This window comes from Giraffa tippelskirchi, chromosome 8 (genome assembly GCF_054371585.1).
Source record: "Giraffa tippelskirchi isolate mGirTip1 chromosome 8, T2T-mGirTip1v1.2.pri, whole genome shotgun sequence".
NCBI classification, from domain to species: Eukaryota; Metazoa; Chordata; class Mammalia; order Artiodactyla; family Giraffidae; genus Giraffa; species Giraffa tippelskirchi.
Genome location: NC_137282.1, coordinates 101,585,899 through 101,609,662, shown reverse-complemented (window position 1 = coordinate 101,609,662; position 23,764 = coordinate 101,585,899). Strand labels below are relative to the sequence as shown.

The 23,764-nt window shown below is 36.1% G+C and overlaps 1 protein-coding gene and 1 long non-coding RNA gene across 14 annotated transcripts in view; one reads left to right on the top strand and one right to left on the bottom strand.

The window, feature by feature from the left end:
- LOC145517415 (uncharacterized) overlaps positions 1-799 on the top strand; it is a 47,788-nt gene extending 46,989 nt beyond the window's left edge. The window contains exon 4 of the long non-coding RNA XR_014062023.1: positions 641-799. This is a non-coding gene — a long non-coding RNA (uncharacterized LOC145517415). The remainder of the gene's footprint in view (positions 1-640) is intronic.
- Positions 1-23,764, bottom strand: part of IPO11 (importin 11) — a 201,432-nt gene that overhangs the window by 156,889 nt on the left and 20,779 nt on the right. For 12 of the 13 annotated variants that reach the window (XM_081519783.1, XM_081519784.1, XM_081519786.1 and 9 more), the window contains exons 2-5: positions 19,693-19,836; positions 15,246-15,346; positions 7,303-7,375; positions 5,432-5,635 (exon numbers count right to left, since the gene is read on the bottom strand). In XM_081519783.1, coding sequence (XP_081375909.1) covers positions 5,432-5,635; positions 7,303-7,375; positions 15,246-15,346; positions 19,693-19,830 — 516 coding nt within the window. In that variant the 5' untranslated portion in view covers positions 19,831-19,836. Of the gene's footprint in view, positions 1-5,431; positions 5,636-7,302; positions 7,376-15,245; positions 15,347-19,692; positions 19,860-23,764 lie in introns of all 13 variants that reach the window. The other variant, XM_081519785.1, reaches the window with a different exon arrangement.

The following is a 23,764-nucleotide window of genomic DNA, read 5'->3' as shown; positions in this document are numbered from 1 at the left end:
TTCTACATTTTCTCCAAGAAAATATAGAGGGGTGGGGGATATTCAGTTAGACAATAAAAAAATAAGCTATTTAATAAAACATTTTAGGTGTTGCTTCATGCAAATCCCAAATACTTGCATTTTTCTTTTTCTAAACCAAAAGAAACAGTGCCACCCGCTGACTGCTTAGTAGCTTCTTAAGTCTGTAAGAAACACACAGACTTGATTCCTTGAGTATCAAAAACAAAACATTATGGGAAATTTTTTTTTAGTATTTTAGATATTCTTAACCTTTTTAGCTTCAGGACCAATTTTCCCCATGAGCAACCAAAAAATGTTTAAATCAAAGTCTTGTAATTCATCACTAATAGTGGGGCAATAAAAATTATCCACCAACTGTAGCTCTCAAAGCTTGCTTAACCTACTCTACTCAACAAGATAATTAACATGTCAATGGTGTGCACATGCGTGCATGCGTACACACACACACACAAAGAATGAACACTATTCTAACTTTAAAGACACTTAAGAAACATGACCAAATGTGATGTATCAACCATATTCATTTTTCTGGCTCAAACACACCACTTGTAATAATGTATTTAAGAACAATGTAGAAAATTGGCTAGAAATATTTAATCATATTATATCATCTCGACAGGACGAAATGGCTGCGTGGCATCACTGACTCAACGGACTTGAGTTTGAGCAAGCTCTGGGAGATGGTGAGGGACAGGGAAGCCTGGTGTGCTGCAGTCCATGGGGTCGCAGAGTTGGACACAATTGAGCAACTGAACAATATTAAATCATATTAAATTACTATTTCTATGTGTGTTATATGATAAAAGTTAAATGATTATGTATGCTAAGGTAACCAGATTAGGCCCAAGATGAAGTCACTCATGCTAAGTCCCAAGGCAGCAAACCAAAACTTAGAACTAGGTTCTGGGCTCAGCTCTCCCAGAAAAGGCAGGTCTAGGTCAACCAATCAGTGCCCGCCTGCTCAACACAAGTTACCTGACCCATCTCTAAGATTCCTCAAGATCTCTAAACCTAGTAACAGCCATAAGGCTGTCCTTAGTTACTGATGCCTAGACAATGCTCTCAGGTATACAGAGTATGAACTCAATGTGAAGGAGGAGGAGGTGAAAACACCCTCCTCTCTATTTGTGATCCTACCTTTGTTCACAGCTGCAGTTCAGGTATCCAATAGAGTGACTAGCAGAGTAGCAACTCACATATTTGTCAGATGGATACAGAGATGGGTAAAAAACAAAGTATAACTCAGCAATGCTTTGAGTCCCCTTTCCTAGGACCCAGACAAGAGTCCTTGTGAATCAAACAGAAAGGATAAACAACATCCTATACTCAAAATCTCCTGTTTGTTTAGTGCATAACTCTTTTTTTTTTTTTTGACTCAAACTAGTCATCTTGAGTCTTTCCTTGATTAAAGCTTCCACCAAAAGGTTCCTCTTCCCCTCGTATTTATATAAGCCTAGACACAGACACACACACTCTCTCTCTCAAATCCCCACAAAGGTTCATAGCAGAAATGACTCTATGGATTATAGGAATCATTCTTTAAACAATGTGTTTAAAAGGCAATCTGAAATTAGACAAAGCAAGAGACAAGACCTAGAAACAGCATTTAGAATCAGCCAAAACTGAAAATGATGAATTTAACCTACCTGATGATTTGCTTATAAACATACATTTATGTTTTAAATAAATTTCACTATTCTGTAAATTTCCCGAAGGTTTGAGCTATACAGTATAAGTGGCACCTTGGCATTCTCAAATTTAACACTCAAAACTTCAACTATTTGGGAAATTTCCTTCAGAACCAAACATGAAATTATAAATTTATAAGGAATAAGGATGAAAATTTCTTTTATGAGGCTGAGTTAGCTATCTTATGCCCATCAGCCCATCTCAAAGTACCTATGTGGATCTCTTTGGTTAGTTTATTCATAAAGCAGTAACTCATCAGGAAGACTATTCAGTAGTATTGTAATCTGACTTCACCCTGCCGCACAGTTTTCTCTTTACCCTCATCATGCAAATATATATGCTATTAGTGGGAACATTATTCATCATAAATCCTTCAGTTTTTTAATTTTTGCTGAATTTTAGCTTTGACTATAACAACAATGTAATACAGTATGGCAGATTTTAAAAAGTTACTAAGTGACCTTTGAAGATTTGTGTCTTATGATTTTTCCCATGAAAATCAAGAGATGACTGTTTGTGTCTTTCATCTTCTTCAGTACCATACATACCTCAGTAGGCAATCTGTTGACTCACTCTCGAGGGGAAGTAAGAATTTAAGATTAATTCCTAATATCCAAACTTAAAAAATTCAAAATAAAAACTAGTTATGGAATTTGTCCTTTTTAGAGATTCATACTCTAAATAGAATTGGGTAAAAGGACATATCAAGATTTGCTCCAACAAAGAGGAAAAGTAAATGTGGCAACACTTTAAGAACTGGTAAATATGAGTGACAAATATATGGAGGTTGTTGAATTGTTTTCGTAAATAGAGTTTATTTGAAATGTTCTTAAGTAAGAAAACTATTTCACTGGTTATATGCCAAAATTACACAGCAAAGTATCTAATAAAGTCAGTAGGTCAAGAACCTAACTGCCAAGAAAATAGTGAAAAAGAAAAAATAAAACTAAATGTACAATGGTCTTGGCTTCTAGGAAAAAAGCAATCAAAAACACAAAATCAATATTTAAATTACACTATAACTAAAATTTCCATCTCAAACTTTAATGGTGTTTATAAAGATTTACTTGGAATAATAAAGATTATAAATTCATAGAATCACACAACTTTATCATTAAAAGACAATTTTAAAGAATCATAAAGTATAAATACCTTGCTCAAAATTCCAAAACTGCTCAGTACAAAGAAACATTCTTAACTAGAAGCCAGGTCTTCTCATAATTGTTAACCCATATTGGTAAACACAAGTGAAATACACTTGCTTTCAAAATTTCAAAAATTTTTTTCTTCGTTTTTTTAGATTTGGATTACTTCACTTACCATAGCATGTACCTTTGTGGGTTACATATCATATCTACAAGATATTATTTAGTTAATACAGTTACAATTATATTAGAATTACTATCTGTAACCTAAATTTCCTGGCTTTCATAGACTATATTTAGATTTTAACTGTACGTAATGTCAACTTTTTTATATTCAGGTTTGTATGAAAAGCATATAATTGTCTAGAAAATGAATCCCCTTTGTGTCAAATCAAGCTCAATTTTGTTACTGCAAACAGCTACTACTGTTGATTTTGTTATCTGTCACCCATGAAAAGAACTTAATTTATTTTAACATGGAAGGAAAACACGCTGGGAAAAAAAAATTGCTGCGACAGGTGAAGCAGTAGGGAGGGGTATTAAATGCACCATGAACTACTTTGTCATACCAAGTAGCTCAACTATGACCTCACACTTCTTTACGTGGGAAACTAATTTAGTATATAAAGACCATCTTAGCACTAAAGTAACCACATTATTAAAAAGAAGATTTTCCCACACTTCAGATTACCAAAATAATTGGGCTGTTTAATTAACTAGCAAACTTGCTCTTTATAATAATATCTTCCTACATATGCTACCTTCGATAAACTACACTTCTTGTTTCCCAAGCCCATCGGACAAGATTTCCATCCTAGCCCCTACTGTGTTCCACGTTTTCAGGTTCAGCTCCTCCATTCCAAAATAAAAGGTGCTAAGCTGAATTATTTTTTCCACGTATCTTGAGTTTTGTATATACTCCCCAACTCCCGCTTTTTGAAGTTCTATTCCACACCATTTTGAAATCTAGAATGTTTCTAAGAACAAATCTCTTCCTCTACGTTTATTCACTTAACAGGCATCGTGCACCATCCACTCATGTGCATTCTTCTGGGCCAGACAGCAGGACTATAATAATAACTGTAATCAAAAGAGCCACAGTGCTCCCTCATAAAATGCAGTGTGGTGGATCTCAGACAGGGTGAGTCAACAATTACAATGTAATTATAATGTAATGTACAATGTAATAAATACTATGCTGGATGTAAGTACAAGATGCTAGGTAGACCTATATTTCATTCTATATGGAGAGGAAAGAGCCTCACACTACAAGAAAACCAAGCAAGAAAGTTGAAGTGGACAGGAAGCTAACCCAAACAAGCTACACAAAATAAGGCTAATTTAGATATACTTTGTAGAGACAGAGTAGGCTAAATACACATTGTATCTGAAAACCAAGGCAATACATTAGGAGAGTACAACTTGAGAAAGCCAAACCAAGAAGTGAGACTTCTACAGAAGAGGATCCTTCAATAAAGAGTAATTGTAACCCAGAATCTTACACACATTAAAACTTCTACCTAAAAGTCAAGGGGACTAAGATGGGAATAAAAGTGAGAAAAGTCAACAAGAAATTCACAGAAAGACTTGAGAAGATAAAATGTCCATTTCTTTAGTCCTTGTTAGATATCAAGTAAAAGTGACAAGGATTTAAAACGCAACCTTTAACAAGAAGAATTTCTCTTTCACTCAGTATCCTCAGATAAACAGAAAATTGGCTATTTAAACCTACTGGGTTAAAAGTAAAGAGGACATAATATGGTTCTGGTTTAAACTTTGGTGTCTTAAGAATCACCTGGGGAGCCTATAAAAAATTCAAATTCCTAAGCCATATCCTCAAAAGTGAGGATTCCAAAGGTTAGCGAGAACACTGTTAAAAATACCTGGAGGGAGAAAAAAAAAAAAAATACCTGGAGGGAATTCCTGTTGGTCCAGCGGTTAGGACTCCACACTCTCACTGCCAAGGGCCCACGTTCAATCCCTAGGTAAGAAACTAAAATCCCACAAGCCACAGTGTGGCCAAAAACAAAACCTGTAGACTCCCACTGTTATCTGGTACAGATTAAACTGTTATGTTGAAAAATGCGAAAATCGCTGTTCCAGTAGTTCAAAACAATGAAATACAAAAGCACCGAAGCAACTGAATGAAGGAAAGAGTTTTTTCAATGAATAGTAGTAAAACACCAACAGACACCACCAGTTGTGTCAGACTGCTCCCTATATCCACCAATTACCCAGGCATGAACTTCCTAAATGTTCTCTTTATCACTTCTTCATTTGAGAGCTTTATCATTGCATCTGAACACTATTTCAATAGCCTCAAACCAGTCTTTCTGCCTTCAGACTGTTCTCCACCAACTAATCCCCCTCATTGGCAACATATCACAATCCAGCTTAAAACCTTTCAGATGTTACCTATTATTATGAACCTTTTGAGGTCAATTAGAAAGAATAATCCATCAGTGAGATATCCAGAGGTAAAATTACATTTTAATACAAGTAGCACAGTTTTCATTATGATTTCAAAACAAGTAGCACAGTTTTCAGTATCAGTTTAATTCCATTAAATCACTTACATCATAAAACAGTTTTCTATCAGCAGCCAGTCGTTTAGACGCCAAAGTCTTGGTAACATGATAGAAGGTAAGTAATGCTCTGTGTTGTCGAAGATCATCTTGGACTTTCACCGATTCTATAAGGGTGGGAATCAGTTCAGGCCACTGTCGAGGACAATCCAATCGAGCAACTTTTGCAATCAGCACTGCAATCTGAGTTGCAATCTAAAGGAAAAAAATTAACTTTCAGAAATAAACATGAAATTAAAGCAATAGGTAAGGAATATGTTCACAGCTGAAAATTACCTTTTTAGTTAATCATACTTAGATTTCACTGAACAAATGTTTAAGACAGTAGCTCTCAACGTGTGGACTATGGAACCCTAGGGGGCCTAGGATCTCTTCTGTGAGGTCTGCCCTTTCCCAATAATATACCACTGTGGAGCTAGATTTTCATCATATAACTTCTAAAATAACATCACAACATAGTAAATGCTAGATATATTTGAAATTCTAGACATTTTTTAAAGTAGCCAGACAGTAAAAAGATATGCAAAAATGCAGAACAATGTTACTCTCTTCGTTAAATATTTATTGTATGGGGAAACAGCCACCATTCACTTTTTAAAATTCAATCCATACTAATAAATAATATATTTTAGGTTTATCAATTTTAATTTCTAATACAATAAACATCAACATATATAACTCTTCCATGTTTTATTTCAGCAGTATAAGGAAGTTCTAAGGATGGAAACTTTGAGAACCACTGATCTAAGACTGGAAATGAATATCAGTATTAGGTATTCACATAATGATATTTGTTCAGATCAGAGTTTCACAAATACTGGTTGACAGAACATCTAAGCAATGGTTTACCCCTCAATCACCCAAGCCCCTCCCTGACAACCACCTCCTTCCCCACAGAGAGTAACTCTGTTCCTCTCCAACTTCCATCAAATCTCCTTTGCTGAGAAACTGCAAGAAAAAAAGAGAACTCAGATCATATAAGTAGGTTTGGATAAAACTACATTGGATACACCTCCTAATAGAGTATGCTTTAATAGTCAAATTAAAAGACTCAAATGTAAGAAATAGTAACTTGGAAAATATAATTTTTGTATCATAAGCAAACTTATTTCATTCTTAAAAGAAAAATCTCACTAAAAGGGAAAGAAAAAATAAAACTATATAATCCACTATCTATCCCCCACAGAGTAGTAAGAAGTGAAAATGTGATGAAGGAAACAGACAAAAATCAGAAGTCTGGGCTTCCCTGGTGGTCTAGTGGTGGGAATCCGCCTGCCAATGCAGGGGAAATGGGTTCGATAACCAGCCCGGGAAGATCCCACATGCCGTGGAGCAACAAAGTCCATGCACCACAACTACTGAGCCAGTGCTCTAGAGCTCACGAGCCACAACTACTGAGTCCTGTGTGCCTAAAGCCCGGGCTCTGCAACAAGAGAAGCCACCTCACTGAGAAGCCTGTGCACTGCAAAGAAGACCTAGCACAGCCAAAAATAAAAAAACAAATCTTTAAAAAAAAATCAGAAGCCATCCTGCAGTTGTAGGGGGTGGAATTATTTCAATAATTAATATGTAGAGAGATACTTTCAATATTGGCTCAAAAACTGAGAAGTTAAAAAATATACAGGTGTATCTTCAAATGATTCTGAGTTTTAAATCAGTAAGAGCTAAATCTAATCAAAATTCTTCACAGTTAGAATTGGATCTCAAAATTTAAAAACCATCAGAGAAGTGTATATAAACATCACAAATGAGCATTATTTAATAAAATTTTATTTTTAAAGCAAAGAACCAAAGTTAGTTTGGAAAAGGAGCAAAAAACCAAGGGAAAGGAAAAAACAGTTGGCACTCATGTTCTCACTAACCTGGTTTATCGGTTCATTGAAGTTGGTGATTAGCCCTGCACGCAAGGTAGATTTCTCCTCCTCTGAGAGAGCACTGTAAAAAGACATGTTTATTATGCAAGAGAATGCTGCGAAATAATGAATGCAGGTAAGCATGACTGAGAATTCTAACAACAAAAAGTCTTTCAAACAATGTGTCCCTGATTGTTCGGGTAATTAAACAATTATTTCCATTACTTGTATACTGACACATCAGGTAACTCAAACTTCCTTCACAGCTGAATAAATAGGAAGCACAAAACAGTGCAAAAACTATTAGGAAATAAGGCAAATCTAGACTAAAGAACGTGATATTCTGATGTCTGCTTCTACTGATATAAAAACACCTGCTGACCAAAACATTTAATGTCTGGCTTTAAAAAAAAAAATCTATGAGTAAATGCTAGTCTTACACTGACTTCTTTACAAAATTCTATGTGGAAGAGAGGATCAGAAATAGGAGAATATTTGGTACGGAAAACTTGTTAAATCAAGTAGTTTAAAATCTTTCAGGGACTTCCTGGTAGTCCAGTAGATAAGGCTCTGGGCTCCCAAAGCAGGGGGCCTGAGATCGATCCTTGGTGGAACTAAGATACCAGAGTCCGCAACTGAGTCCACGTGCTCTAGAGCCTGCAGTCCGCAACTAGAGAAGCCATGTCTTAAAAGGCTGAACGTAACACTAATAATTTTGACTGCAAATTAGGAAGGCAACTAGACAGCAAAAGGACAGATATGGCAGAGATCCACTGTATAAGACTGTACATATTTTGAACTATATGAATGTATTATTTTAAAATTAAATTTTAAATCCTTCATTTTAAGGTTTTCTATTCTGGCTATGCTAAAAGTAGCTGGTATTAAATGAATCACACCCCAAAAATCAGCTATAAAAGTTGCATACAATTTTTTTTAAAGTTTTAAGGCATCTGTTGAGTTGAAAGGTGCCCCCCACCCCATCAAAAGATACATTCCAGTTCTAACCCCAAATACCTGTGAATGTGACCTTATTTGGAAGAAAGGGCTTTGCAGATGCAATCACGCTAAAATGAGGCCACGCTGGATTAGAGGAGGCCCTAATCCAGTGATTGGTGCCATTTACAGGAAGAGAAAGCTCTGAACAGAGACACAGGAGAGACACCTGAAAATGAGGCCCCGTGACAGTGAAGACCAAGACTAGACCTACATCTGAAAATGAGTGTGCCTCTCTTGGTAACTGATGGAAAAGTAGCACCAAGTCAGTAATAATACAAAGGATTTGAATAACATAATTAACAAATTTGACCTAACTGATAAATGTAATAAAACATTACAATCCACAACAGCAAACATACATGCTTTACAAATGCATATAGAACATTTACCAACATACATATGTTGGGATCATAAAATAAGACAGCATAGTCCAAAGAATGAAATCATTAACAGGAAACAAAAAAAGTCCCACATGTTTGGAAATTACATGATATACTTCTAATTAACCCATGGGTCTAAAAAGAAATCAAAATTTTAAAATATTTTTGACTAAATGGTAATGAAAACACTATATATCGAGGCTTATGAAACTGAACTAAAGTCATGATTATAAAAAAAGCCTTCATGTTTTAAATGCATATAGAAGAAAAACTGAAAATTACCTAAGCTTCCATTTAAAAAAGCTAGAAAAAGAACAGTCAAATTAAATTCAAAAAAAGTAATTAAAAGTACATTAAGCCTGATAAAGTACAATACCTAAAGCAATGATAGACAAATAGACCAACAGGTCAAAGTAGAGAAATCCAAAAACAGACCCTCACGTGTGAAGTGCCTGTTAAGTTATAAGGGAATCACTGAAATGTGATAGGGAAAAAACATATGGTGCTGCCCTACTTCACATCTTTACCTTATGCAGAAATGACAGACAGATCATACACCAAAACCTGAAAGGTAAAACAAAGCTTCTAGCAGAAAACATATTTTCATGACTTTGTGTTGAGCAAAAACTTTGTAAACAGATCCCAAAAGAATGAATTACAAAAAGAAAGGTAGCTAAACTGAACTTAAATTAAAACTGAGTTTCATCAAAAGATACCAGTAAGAAAGTGAAAAGGTAAGTCATAAAACAGGAGAAGATATTTTCAATATGTATCTTCAACAAAGGACTTCTACCCAAATATATATATATGTGTATATATATATGTGTGTGTGTATATATATATATATACACACATATATATATACATATATATATATAAAGTACCATAAATCAATAAGATAGCTCCATTTTTCAGATGTGCAAATGGCAGGTCCTTCACAAAAGAGGAGCTCCAAATGACTAATAAGTACCAGTCCAGTCAGTTTAGTGGCTCAATCGTGTTTGACTCTTTCTGACCCCATCCATGGACTATAGCATGCCAGGTTTCCCTGTCTATCACCAACTCTAGGAGCTTGCTCAAACTCATTTCCATTGAGTCGGTGATGCCACCCAACCATCTCATCCTCTGTCGTCCCCTTCTCCTCCCGCCTTCAATCTTTCCCAGCAGCAGGGTCTTTTCCAATCAGTCAGTTCTTCACAACAGATGGCCAAAGTATTGGAGCTTCAGCTTCAGCATCAGTCCTTCCAATGAACACCCAGGACTGATCTCCTTTAGGATGGACTGGTAGGATCTCCTTGCAGTCCAAGAGACTCTCAAGAGTCTTCTCCAACACCACAGTTCAAAAGCATCAATTCTTCTGCGCTCAGCTTTCTATATAGTCCAATTCTCACATCCATACATGACCACTGGAAAAACCATAGCCTTGACTAGACGGACCTTTGTTAGCAAAGTAATGACTCTGCTTTTTATAATGCTATGTTGATCTGTTGTAGCTTTTCTTCCAAGGAGTAAGCATCTTTTAATTTCATGGCTGCACTCACCATCTGCAGTGATTATGGAACCCAAGAAAATAAAGTCTGTCACTGTTTCCATTGTTTCCTCATCCGTTTGCCATGAAGTGATGGGACCAGATGCCATATCTTTGTTTTTTGAATGTTGAGTTTTAAGCCAGCTTTTTCACTCTCTTTTTCACTTTCATCAAGAGGCTCTTTAGTTCCTCTCTGCTTTCTGCCATAAGGGTGATGTCGTCTCCATATCTGAGGTTACTGATATTTCTCCTTGCAATCTTGATTCCAGTTTGTGCTTCATCCAGCCCAGCATTTCGCATGATGTACTCTGCATATAAGTTAAATAAGTAGGGTGACAGTATACAGCCTTGACATACTCCTTTCCCAATTTAGAACCAGTCCATTGTTCCATGTCCAGTTCTAACTGTTGCTTCTCGACCTGCATATAGGTTTCTCAGGAGGCAGGTAAGGTGGTCTGGTATTCCCATCTCTTTAAGGATTTTTCAGTTTGTTGTGATCCACAGAGTAAAAGGCTTTGGCGTAGTCAATAAAGCACAGGTAGATGTTTTTTTGGAACTCTCTTGAGACTAATAAGTATATGAAAAAAGTACTCATTGTCTATAAGGAAAATGCAAAAATTTCCAAGCACATCAGCATGACTAAAATGAAACAAACCAGACCAATTATGGTGAGAATGTGGAGCAAATGTCAACACTCATGCTACTGGTGGAAGGGCAAACGGGTAAAAATAGCTTACAAAACTAACTGATAGTATCTACTAATGTTGAAAGCAAGAGAGTTCAAGAAAAATATCTACTTCTGCTTCATTGAATATACTAAAGCCTTTGACTGTGTGGATCACAGCAAATTGTGGAAAATTCTTAAAGAGATGGGAATACCAGATGAGTGTACGTGTCTTCCAAGAAATCTGTATGCAGTTCAAGAAGCAACAGTTAGAACTGGACATGGAACAATGGACTGGTTCAAAACTGGGAAAAGGAGTACATCAAGGCTGTATATTGTCACCCTGCTTATTTAACTTAAAATTCGGAGTACATTATGCAAAATGCCAGGCTGGATGAATCACAAGTTGGAATCAAGATTGCTGGGAGAAAAATCAATAATCTCAGATATGCAGATGATACCATTGCAAATTAAACGACATCTGCTCCTTGGAAGAAAAGCTATAACAAACTTAGACAGTGTATTAAAAAGAAGAGACATTACTTTGGCGACAAAGGTCTGTATAGTCAAAACTAGGGTTTTTCCAGCAGATGTGTATGGACGTGCAAGTTGCACCACAAAGAAGGCTGAGCACCAAAGAATTGGTGCTTTTGAATTATGGTGCTGGAAAAGACTCTTGAGAGTTCCTTGGACTGCAAGGAGATCACACCAGTCAATCCTAAAGGAAATCAACCCTGAATATTCATTGGAAGGACTGATGCTGATGCTGAAGCTCCAATACTTTGGTCACCTGATGCAAAGAGCCAACTCATTGAAAAAGACCCCGATGCTGAGAAAGAATGAAGGCAGGAGAAGAAGGAGGCAGTGGAGGATGAAGCAGTTAGATAGCATCACTGACTCAATGGACACGAATTCCAGGAAATAATGGAGGAGAGAGGAGCCTGGTGTGCTGCAGTCCCTGGGGTCGCAAATAGTCAGACATGACTTAGTGACTGAACAACAACAACTAAAGTTGAACATAGACCTGATCATCGTAAATAACAGTAAAATTCAAACTTCTATGCAACAGGACATGTAAAAGGTTTTTCAAAGAAGCATTATCTTTGACAGTCAAAAACTACAAACAACCTTCATACCCATCAAGAGCAGAATGGACAGACAATGGTAGTACATTCCTAAAATGGGGTGCTATACTTCTACAGAAAAGAGCAAATTACTGCCACTTGCAACTACATGGATAAATCTCAAAATTATAATACTGGATACAAGTCAGACACAAGAGAACATACTATGACTCCCATTTGTGTGAAGTTAAGAAACAGGTAAAAACTAATCTAGGGTGAGAGACGGCAGATCTTTGAGGAGGGTGTATAGGTGACTGTGAAGGGGCAAAAGGGAAGTTTCTGAGGTGCTAGTTCTACCTAGTTCTAAGTGGTAGTTAAAAAGGTGTGTTACATTATAAACATTCAAAGTGTACCCTTCATGTGTGCACTTTTTAAGCACATTTTTACTACACTTCAATAAAAGTGTTTTTAATCTTAACAGTGACTTCTGTAAGATTAGTAAATGAGAAAACAAAGATTAAAATAAACATTTGGGGGGGATGTGGAACAGGTAAAGGGAGTAAAAAAAAAGTAGAAACTTCCAGTTATAATGTAAAATAAGTCATGGGGATATAACGTACAGCTTGGCAACTACAGTTAATAATACTGCACTGCGTATTTGAAAGTTGCTAAAAGAGTAAATCTTAAAATTCATCACAAGAAAAAAAAAAACTCTCTACGTGTGGTGACTTCCTGATGGCTCAGCAGGTAAAGAATCTGCCCCCAATGCAGGAGACACAGGCTCCATTCCTGGGTCGGGAAGATCCCCAGGAGAAGGAAATGGCAACCCATGGCAGTACTCTTGCCTGGAAAATCCCATGGACGGAGGAGGCTTGTGAGCAACAGTTCAAAGAGTCTGGTACAACTGACCCAAGAGCACAGCAGCACACATTTGGGGACAGAAGGAAACTACTTATGGTGGTGATCATTCCACAATACAGACACACTTTGAATCATTACATAATATATTGGAAGCTCATATGTTATACATCAAGTGAATCTCAATTTAAAATAATAAATATCTAGGCAAAAGGAGTCAAAGCCCAATACAAGTCTATGCTTTTCCATTAAAAATTATCCCCCTAATCTTTTTATAATTCTGCTGAACTTTCCAATTTTAATAGCTTCCTTCTGTCAATCAAATCCCTGAAAGAATGCTTTTTCTTAAAATGTTTTGATTCAAGCTTGAAATTCAAGTTTACTTCTATGCCAAGAAGCCAAGTTCAACGGTTTTCATGGCTCTCATAATTTAAATTGAGAGTATAATATAACAATTAGTTACCAAAGCAGAGAAGAGACATGTAAAAAAATACATAGACCTGTATGTATTACAGGTGTATGTTAAAGAAAGCAAGCCATTAACCTGAGAAATCTCATGACTTCAGCAATTTCCCAATAATAGTTAGCATACACCTTCAACTTTCTGCATGTTTTCATTAGTGAATTCAGACTGTATTCCAACCAGAAACTGGACAGTATCTAATTAATTAGGACCCAGCAAAAGTTGCATTTTATGTAGTAATGATAAAGCTTAATCATTCTGTGAAAATACTAGTAAGAATAGAAACTAGATAATGGCACATTGATGAGAACACAGATTTTTTTTTTTTAAGTGTCTTAAGTTCAAATATGAGTTCAATAACAAATCTTTGCTCCTTTGTTTTACATTTTTGCCATCTTTACTGCCTAAGTACATTCATCTCCCTTCCAGTTTGGATCTCAATATTATCACTAAAAGAGACAGCTTGGGGTTTAACTACCTAATTAAAATTTAAACTAAATTCCAGTTTCTAATTCTTTACATGAAAGTACAATCTGAAATATTTAATCATAATTTACTCTCCCATCCAAGACAGTCATTTATTCTTCATATAACTTGTAAAACAAAATTAATTTTAGGAGACACATAAAATTTAATTGGACAGAGCAACAGAAACATGTCTTGCTGCGTTGTTTCCTACAACTCAACAAAATATACTTTCTCATCACTAAACATTCCATTTCTCTCAAAATAATGAATTAATTTTAAAATAAAAGAAAGATTTGATTAATATTACAGCATCCTAACTGAAGCCTTAAAAATTCTAGTTACTTCCAGTATTATCCAAGAGCATATTTTACAGCCCACTTTGAGGCACTCTATTTTTTTAAAAAGGGCCTATGAACATAAAAACTACAGAGCTGCAGTACCATCTACTGGAGAATACAGACTATGTTACTTCTTTGGCAAAGTTTTCTATTTTTTTTAATTGGAGGATAATTGCTTTACAATATTGTAGTGGTCTCTGCTGTAAGTCAATGCGAATCAGTCATAATTTTATATATATATATCCCCCTCCTCTTGGGGCTTCCCCAGTAGCTCAGCAGTGAAGAATACACTTGCAATGCAGGAGATGCAGGTTCGATCCCTGGGTCAGGGAAGATCCCCTGAAGAAGAAAATAGCAACCCACTCTAATATTCTTGCCTGGAAAACCCCATGGAAAGAGGAGCCTTGCAAGCTACAGCCCATGGGGTCACAAAGAGTGAGACATGACTTAGTGACTAAACAACAACAAACTTCCTCTTGAGCCTCTCTCTCCCAAACCAAAGTTTACTATTTTCTATCAAATTCCTGGGTCCTGTCTATCCTGTCTTTCCATCAATCATATAACATGCAATTAACTATTACAATAAATTTTTTCACTTAACCACCTACCGAGTAGTTACAACTGAAATTGATTGATACAAATGTATACTACTCCATTTCTACCACAGGGGCAATTATGCATAAGACTAGACAATTAACACCAGCTGACTCAGAGATGACCTGGAAGTTCCTTCTCAATGACATTTTCCAGAATTCTAGCCTTGTACTTTCTTAAAAAAAAAATAGGCATTTTTTCAAACATGCTTCAGCATTTATTTTGTGCCCATAAAATTAAAGATCCTTGAAAACAGAAGGCCAACAAGAAGTCCACATATCCTATGCCCAAAGGGGGGAAAAAACTCACAGAGAAAAGCAGCAAGACAACTAGTGATCTGTAATTAACATGTAGAACACATTTCTTCTTCAGTCATTAACACACCTTTTTTTCTTTTAAATATCAAACAAATCACAAATGTGCATAGCTCAGGAAGCATATAAGTCTCTGTATTGTTCCCATTTTAGTATATGTGCTACTGAAGAAAGCACAAATAAATTCTTTTATATATAGAGTGAAGATTAATGGATGACTGCCTTAGACCTCCTTGAATGTGAAAAGGACAAGCCTGAGAGGGGAAAAGAGATGGAACTTACTGAGGTGCTACACGTCTCCAGTAGCGATCAATTCCATTTTTAAAATACAACACAGCAAGCCACCTTACATTTATATCCAGAGTGTGGTTTGTGAAAATATTCTGTAAATAAAAAACAAAGCATCAGAATGAACATGTAATAAGTTAAATGTATAGTTAATATATCACAATAAAGTACAGATAGATTTTTCAGACACAGAAAGACAAATATCATATAATATAGCTTATGTGTGGGAGCTCAGTCATGTCCAACTCTTTGTGACTCCTGGACTATAGCCCATCAGGCTCCTCTGTCCATGGAATTTTCCAGGCAAGAATGCTGGAGTGGGTTGCCATTTCCTTCTCCATGATATAGCTTACATGTAGAATCTAACAAGAGGGTATAAATAAACCTATTTACAAAAGTGGAGTCACAGATGTAGAAAACAAACTTATGGTTACCAGGGGAAGGATAAATTGGGAGGTTGGGGCTGACATATACACACGACTACACATAAAATAGATAGTAAGAACCTATATAGCACAGCAAACTCTACCCAATATTCTGTAATGGCCTATATGAGAAAAGACTATTAAAAAAGAAAGAGTGGATATATATACATGAATAACATTCACTTTGCAGTAGTGAAACTATAACAACGTAAATCAACGATGCTACTGTTGTTTGTTGTTTAGTCACTAACTCATCGCCGTTTCCTACTCCAGGGGATCTTCCCAACCCAGGGATAGAACCCTCGTCTCTTACATCTCCTGCACTGGCAGATGGATTCTTTACCACTGTGCCACCATCAACTATACATCAATAAAATTAAAAAAAAAAAAAGTTTTAAGTATGGACAGATTTTTAATTAAATGCCTCACTTAAATTTTATCATTACACATTTATTGTTATTTTCTAAGTATCTATAGCTCTACAATTCACGTAAGAAAGTATATCTGCTTAGGAGTATGTTAATTATGTAAGCTGAGTAATGGCTATGTTCCGAGTCATTTCACTATTCTACTTTTAGGTATATTTTAAAATTTTCCTAATAAAAAATTAAACTTGAAAGAACAAATCTAATTATACAGTAAAATCTACCCACATGAAACTAAAATAAAAAACACCTCTAGGACTTCCATGGTGCTACAGTGGATAAGAATCTACCTCCCAATGCAGGAGACCTGGGTTTGATCCCTCGTTCAGGAAGATCTCACATCCACATACCACAGAGTAACTAAGCCCATGCACCAAAACTATTGAAGTCCATATGCCCTACAGCCCTCAAGCCTGTGTGCTGCAACTACTGAAATCCCATGTGCATAGAGCAACAAGAAAAGCCACCGCAATGAGAAGCCCCAAAACTGGAGAGTAGCCCCTGCTCTCCACAACTAGAGTAAGCCTTCGGGCAGCAACAAAGACCCAGCACAACCAAAAAATAAATACATAATTTTTTTAATTATATAAATAAACACAGCTAAATTTAGAAAGAAAAAGTAGATCCAACAAAATGAACTAAATAATTTCAAAGTATCCTCCTTATCAAAGCAATTATGCTTACAAACAAGTTAGATAACAAAATGTTTTCAAATATTATAAAAGCAGAAGTGCTATGAATAATTTCAAATCAAAGTTAACCATTACTCAAAAAATTTATTTACTGTGTTAATCCAAATACAGGCAATTCCTGCCTTCCACCGTCATGAGACAGTGTAAAAATGACTGTGCAAGCTAAACCATGCAACATGACCTTGAAATCATAATTATAACTGTTATGTGACCTCTAATATTTATTAAAACTGTTACCAAAAATTTATAATAGTTATAAAGATATATGAAATAAGAAGAGTAAAACTAATATTTACAGTATAATTTAAAATATCACAAACAGTGAGAATTACAGTGTATTTTATTGCTTTCTAGGAAAATCCCTGGAGGTCCAGTGCTTAGGACTCCATGCTTCCACTGCAGGGAGCATAGGTTTGACCCCTGGTTGGGGAATTAAGACCCAGCATGCATAATAATAAAACTTCTAGTGTTTCTAGAATAGTGGGTAGGTGGGACAAAGAGGAATTGTAGGGATATGGTAACTAAAACTGTACTACAATTCAGACCTAAAACAACTCAAATCCCTAGAACTGACCTCTTAAACACAACTTAAACCTCAAAGTCAAAAATAATAATGCAGAAGTATGTCTTTTACTGTATAAAAAAATTTATGTTAAGTATTAAAAATAGGTATGATACCATAATCCTATTTTTAAAAAATCATGTGCATACCAAAAAAAAGTTACAGAGACAGTTGTGTAATGCCTATTTATTCCTTAAGATCTGTGACAACTGAGGCAGAGTCCCTCTTTGGGTGTCCTTTTAAAAGAAAGCATAGGTTCTCTCACCACATTAACTGTAAGACTAATTAATTAATTGCATTAGGTCTTAGCCCTTTACATGCCTACCTTCCACACTAGACTGAGTTTTGTCTTATGAGTGGAGTCCAGCACAGAGCTTGACAAAGCAGAAACTTCATAAATATGTATTGAGCAAATGAGTGAATGAATGAAAGTAATGTGGGAATACTGTGGAAGCCGGTAGATCTCAACCTAACTCAGCGAAACCAAGGAACCAAGAAAAGTCAAGCTGCAGGTATCAATACAAGTAAATATATATTAAATAAATATATTGAATAACCAGGTTGGAACACACACCTGAGATCAGGTACACAAATTTAAGAATCTCCAGACTAAATTGGATGGCTAAGGCTCACACAGAACCCATGTACCATAACAGTGAGAACAGGGAAAAAGAAAGAAATAACTTATATTTGCAGTTTTTAAATATATTATTATCTATACTCCATCTCAAAGAAACTTTACTATCCCTCTAAGAAGAAAAGTAAACCTAATAAAAAAAAAAACCAAACAGGTCTAGGCACTTAATATTTATAATTCATAATTACACAGAAAGTATCAAGCAAGTCTATTGGTTCTCCCAAAGTCAAGCAATAACTAAAATAAGAAATTCCAGAAGTCTTTTATATTTTGGCCTGAAAAAACACAAGGCTAATTACAAAGCATATTTATTTAAATAAGCATACAAAGAGTAAAGATACACGATTTTCTAAAGATTTACATACTATGCCCCAAATTTACAAACACAATGCTGGGATGATCTATGAGAAGAAGACATTTTCTTCAGTCTCTCTAGAAATTAATCTGTTTTTTTATCTCTGTGTTACTGTGCCAGAGACAATTTTCTCATGTTATATTCAGAATATCCAGTATGACTTCAGATACTTAATTTCCCTTCCAAGCATGATTAGTATATCTTCTCAAATGTAACAACTCAAAACTTTTCACTCATGAAGTCAAAATATGTTATGTAATGCCACAGTTTTCTATTTTACAAGATACAGTAAACTGCTCTGCTCTGAATTTTTGACCCAGTCACAAATACTGAATCAGTTTTTGATTCAATTCGTAGCCTCCTTGCCTTGGTCAGAAACTAAATCTCAAACACCAATCAGAGTTCTCAAATTTTCAGAAGAAAATGAATAAGAAAGGCCTTCAATACAAAAAGACATCTTTTCATTCTGGCAATGAGAAAACAATTTTGATTAATTATCCAAACGCTTTAAACTCCCAGAAAGATTTAAAGCACTGTTAATTATTATACTATTTCCCATAATATCCAGGGGAAAAAAATCAGATATGTTAAGAAAATAATTTTTAGATGGGGGAAAAGAAAATGTTTTAAAGTGAGCAAGGTAGCCCTGACTCATGCAGCAGCGGGGAGACTTCCGACAAAGAATTCTGACAATGTAGACTAACTTGGGCAAGGATAAGGATGAAGACAAAACATCAAAGTGTACCATGTACAGTGGTCATTCAGGTCAGCATTAACACATTAAAATAGACTGCCAGCACAGTACTGCCTGCTGAGCAGATTCCACCAGGAAGTCCCCTACATACAGACCAGTTCTGTTCCGGGAGAGCGTTCTTAAGCCCAATTTGTTCCTGAGTTCAACAAAGTTAGCCAAGGTACCAACTAACGGAATCAGCTAATTGGTAATAGAGTACTTTACTATAATAGGTTTATAATAGTTCTCACACAAATAATATGTACATAATCTTTTTTAATCTTACAGTCAAGTCCCTTGAAAAGTACAGTAGTAAGTACAACAGCTGACATACAGACAGGGCTGGCACACACATTCACATCGTTGAAAGTTTGCAACTTGAAGGTTCATATGTAGGAGACTTACTGTACCCTGAGGGGGGTTATTTATTCAACCATCAACAAACATTTCTTAAACATCCTCAAGAGCCACACCCTGAATTAATATGTGGCAGGAGGGATGGCAGCCAAACATCTGGATCAGTTTCACTAAAGTAAATTTAATTTAGAACAATTAAAATAATAGTACCTCATCCTATTAAAAATAATAGTAAACTCTTTTAGAACAACTTACCAGCAACACTGAATAGAAACCTGGCTGCGTCTCCCACTGTTTCAGCTGCTCTTCAGCGGGTTTTAACACGGCGGTATCCTGACTGGTGGCCTGCGTTAAGACCTGAAGAACAACAGTGCTGGCACTATTGAGATCCATGGAAACCTGAAAACGACAAGTGTACACACCTGAATGCACAGTATACTTAAAAAATTAACAGTAACAAAAATGGAGAAAAGGCCTGTGTTCTGAATTACTCCTGTACTTCAATCATTTACCTACACTTTCAAGTTTCTGCTGGATTTCTCTTTCAGGTACCACCCACACTCTTACTTAAAACCCCCATAATTCAAATTGCCTTTGCTTAAACCAATTTATTTCTGAAAGAAAATGCCCATTTTATTACCCCATAAATACACAGCAGGAAGTTGGAGGGGGGAGGGGCAATGACAAACAAAAACAAAGTTACTAAATTCTGGTTAAATAACACCGCCTGCTCAAGACTCTAATTATTTTGTCTCTTTTTCAAGATAAGCATTATAAAAACTATAAAAGTATTAACCATTTTATCCTTAAGAAGACCAGAAGGAAGAGAACTGAAAAAGGAATGCTTTTGACTGATTGATTGCTAAGTACCTCATGTTATCATCTTAGGTGCCTCCAATAATATGTATCTGAAACTTTTTTTTTAATATAAAAGACAAATGCATACCCAAGAAATATTGTGGGCGGCGGGGGGGGGGAGGCAAGAGAACCTAAACCAACAAACAAAATATAAACCTTAAGTTAAAAAGGATCTTAAAGGCTGGATGATTAAAAGCTTTTGCACAACAAAGGAAACTATAAGCAAAGTGAAAAGACAGCCTTCAGAATGGGAGAAAATAATAGCAAATGAAGCAACAAACAATTAATCTCAAAAATATACAAGCAACTCCTGCAGCTGAATTCCAGAAAAATAAACGACCCAATCAAAAAATGGGCCAAAGAGCTAAACAGACATTTCTCCAAAGAAGACATACAGATGGCTAACAAACACATGAAAAGATGCTCAACACGACTCATTACTAGAGAAATGCAAATCAAAACCACAATGAGGTACCATTTCACACCAGTCAGAATGGCTGCTATCCAAAAGTCTACAAGCAATAAATGCTGGAGAGGGTGTGATGGAGAAAAGGGAACCCTCTTACACTGTTGGTGAGAATGCAAACTAGTACAGCCACTATGGAGAACAGTGTGGAGATTCCTTAAAAAACTGGGAATAGAACTGCCATATGACCCAGCAATCCCACTGCTGGGCATACACACCGAGGAAACCAGAATTGAAAGAGACGCGTGTACCCCAATGTTCATCGCAGCACTGTTTACAATAGCCAGGACATGGAAGCAACCTAGATGTCCATCAGCAGACGAACGGATAAGGAAGCTGTGGTACATATGCACAATGGAATATTACTCAGCCCTTAAAAAAAAATACATTTGAATCGGTTCTATTGAGACGGATGAAACTGGAGCCCATTATACAGAGTGAAGTAAGCCAGAAAGAAAAACACCAATACAGTATACTAATGCATATATATGGAATTTGAAAGATGGTAACGATAACCCTATATGCGAGACAGAATAAGAGACACAGATGCATAGAACAGTCTTATGGACTCTGAGGGAGAAGGTGAGGGTGGGACGTTCTGGGAGAATAGCATTGAAACATGTATATTATCATATGTGAAACATAACACCATTCCATGTTCGATGCATGAGACAAATGCTCAGGGCAGGGGCAATGGGATGACCCAGAGGGATGGGATGAGGAGGGAGGTGGGAGGGGGGTCCAGGAAGGGGAACACATGTAAACCCATGGCTGATTCATGTCAATGTACGGCAAAAACTACTACAATATTGTAAAGTAATTAGCCCCCAACTAAAATAAATAAATTTATAAAAACAAAAAAAGGCTGGATGACCTAATCCTTCAATAAACTTTTTTATAGAAGTTTAGTTAATGTACAGTGTTGTGTTAGTTTTAAGTACACACCAGATTGATTCTGTTATTATAGTGTCTGAAACCATCCTAAAAACACATAAGGAATTTATTGAATTCTCTACGATTCTGTTTCTAATCATCCCCAAAATTGTGTACGATTGTTTGTTGGGAAAGTATATGTAACTGTCCACGATACACATATACAAAGTATGCAAAAGCAAAACTGAAAACTAGGACTTCTTGGTGGTCCAGTGGTTAAGACTTCGTGACTGACTCTGTGCTTCCACTAGAGGAAACTCGTGTTTGACCCCTGGTTGGGTAACTAAGACCCCACATGCTACACAGCATGGCCAAAAAACCTTTTTAAAAACTTTTTTTTTTTAAAAACTGAAAACTAAAAGTTGATAGAAAATAGTTCTTGGTACAGAGGTAACTGGGAATTAGCTTTGTGACAGCAATTGCCTAAAACTGAAGAATGTTCCAGATAGTAAAAGTCTAAGTCATTAACCCATAGTCAAAAGCAAATTACTTCCTTTGTTAAGAGTTGTAATTAAATTGCAATGACTCAAGAAAAGGGAAGGTCCCAAAAATTGATTCTACAAGAAATCTGACCCAAAGTATTATAACTTTTAAGGAAATTAATCGTTTTGAAGCCTTTGTGAATAAAGAAGGGCCAGGGTATAATAACTGAAATCAGACAAATACTACCAATTAGCGATGGAGTTGGACTAAGGTTATAATTAGTAGTCTGTTCTTGTCTCTATCTTAGAACTGACTAGGGTGGTTCCTTGTAAACATATATTACCTCCCTCGCTAATTAGGAGTTTTTTGGTTTCTTTTTTTAACTTTCTTGGTAAATTTTTTATTGAAGTTTAGCTAATGTACAGTGTTGTTAGTTTTAAGTCAATCACACATCAAAGTGACTCAGTTATTTTATATATATATGTGTATATATATATATATATAAATAAAAGTCATATATACTTTTTCAGATTCTTTTCCATCATAGGAGCTTCTTGAATAAGTTTCTGTGATTTTCATTCAATTTACAGGGTTTCTTGGTAATGTATGATTTCAAAAATAGGCTATAAAAGAGAGACTATGGAGGCCCAAGAAGATACTTTAAAGAGATAGGCAGGACCTCCCTGGTGGTGCAGTGGATAAGAATCCACCTGCCAATGCAGGGGACATGGGTTCGATCCCTAGTCCAGGAAGATTCCAGCTGAACAACTGGTGAGCCTGTGCTCTAGAGCCCATGCCCCACAACTACTGAGTCCTCATGTCATGACTGAGCCCATATGCTGCCCACATGCTGCAGCTACTGAACCCCAAGCACCTAGAGCCTGTGCGTCACAAGAGAAGCCACCGCAGTGAGAAGCCGGGGCACCACACCTAGAGAAAGCCCACGCAAAGCAATGAAGATTCTGTGCAGCCAAAAATAAATTAATTAATTAGTTAAAATGTTTAAAAAAATAAAATAAAGGCAATGGCAATATACTTTTCTACCTAGTTGAAATACAATGCAAGTCACAAAAGCAAGCCATGTATCTAATTTTTACCTTTTCCAGTAGACACATTAAGAAACAGAAACACATGAAACTAGTTTTATTATATCATATTTAACTCAACATATCCAAAATGTTATCCTTTCAATATTTTGAAAATACTGAGATATTTTACATCTTTTATACTAAATCTTCAAAATCCTGTGTATATAATATACTTAAGGTACATCTCATTTCAAACTAACCCAATTTCAAGTACTCAATAGCCACATGTGGCTAGTGGCTACCATATTAACACAACTCTAGAAAAACCCACTCAAAGTGGCACCAATCAAGGACTGGCAACACCAGCATCACCACACAGAAACACAAATTCTCAATCCTCTCTCCAAACCTAGCAAATGAAAACAGGGCTGACAGCAGGAGGCACTGGGGCAAAGAGCTGTGCTTTAATAAGCCCTCTAGGTAAATTGTCAAAGTTTGAGAAGCACAACTTTTAGAACATCTAAAACTGAGATACATCTGAAAGTCCAGCTCTACTGCTAATGCAGTGGATGACAAAACATACGGGAGCTTCCATTATACATTCCTGAAAAAGAAGCTA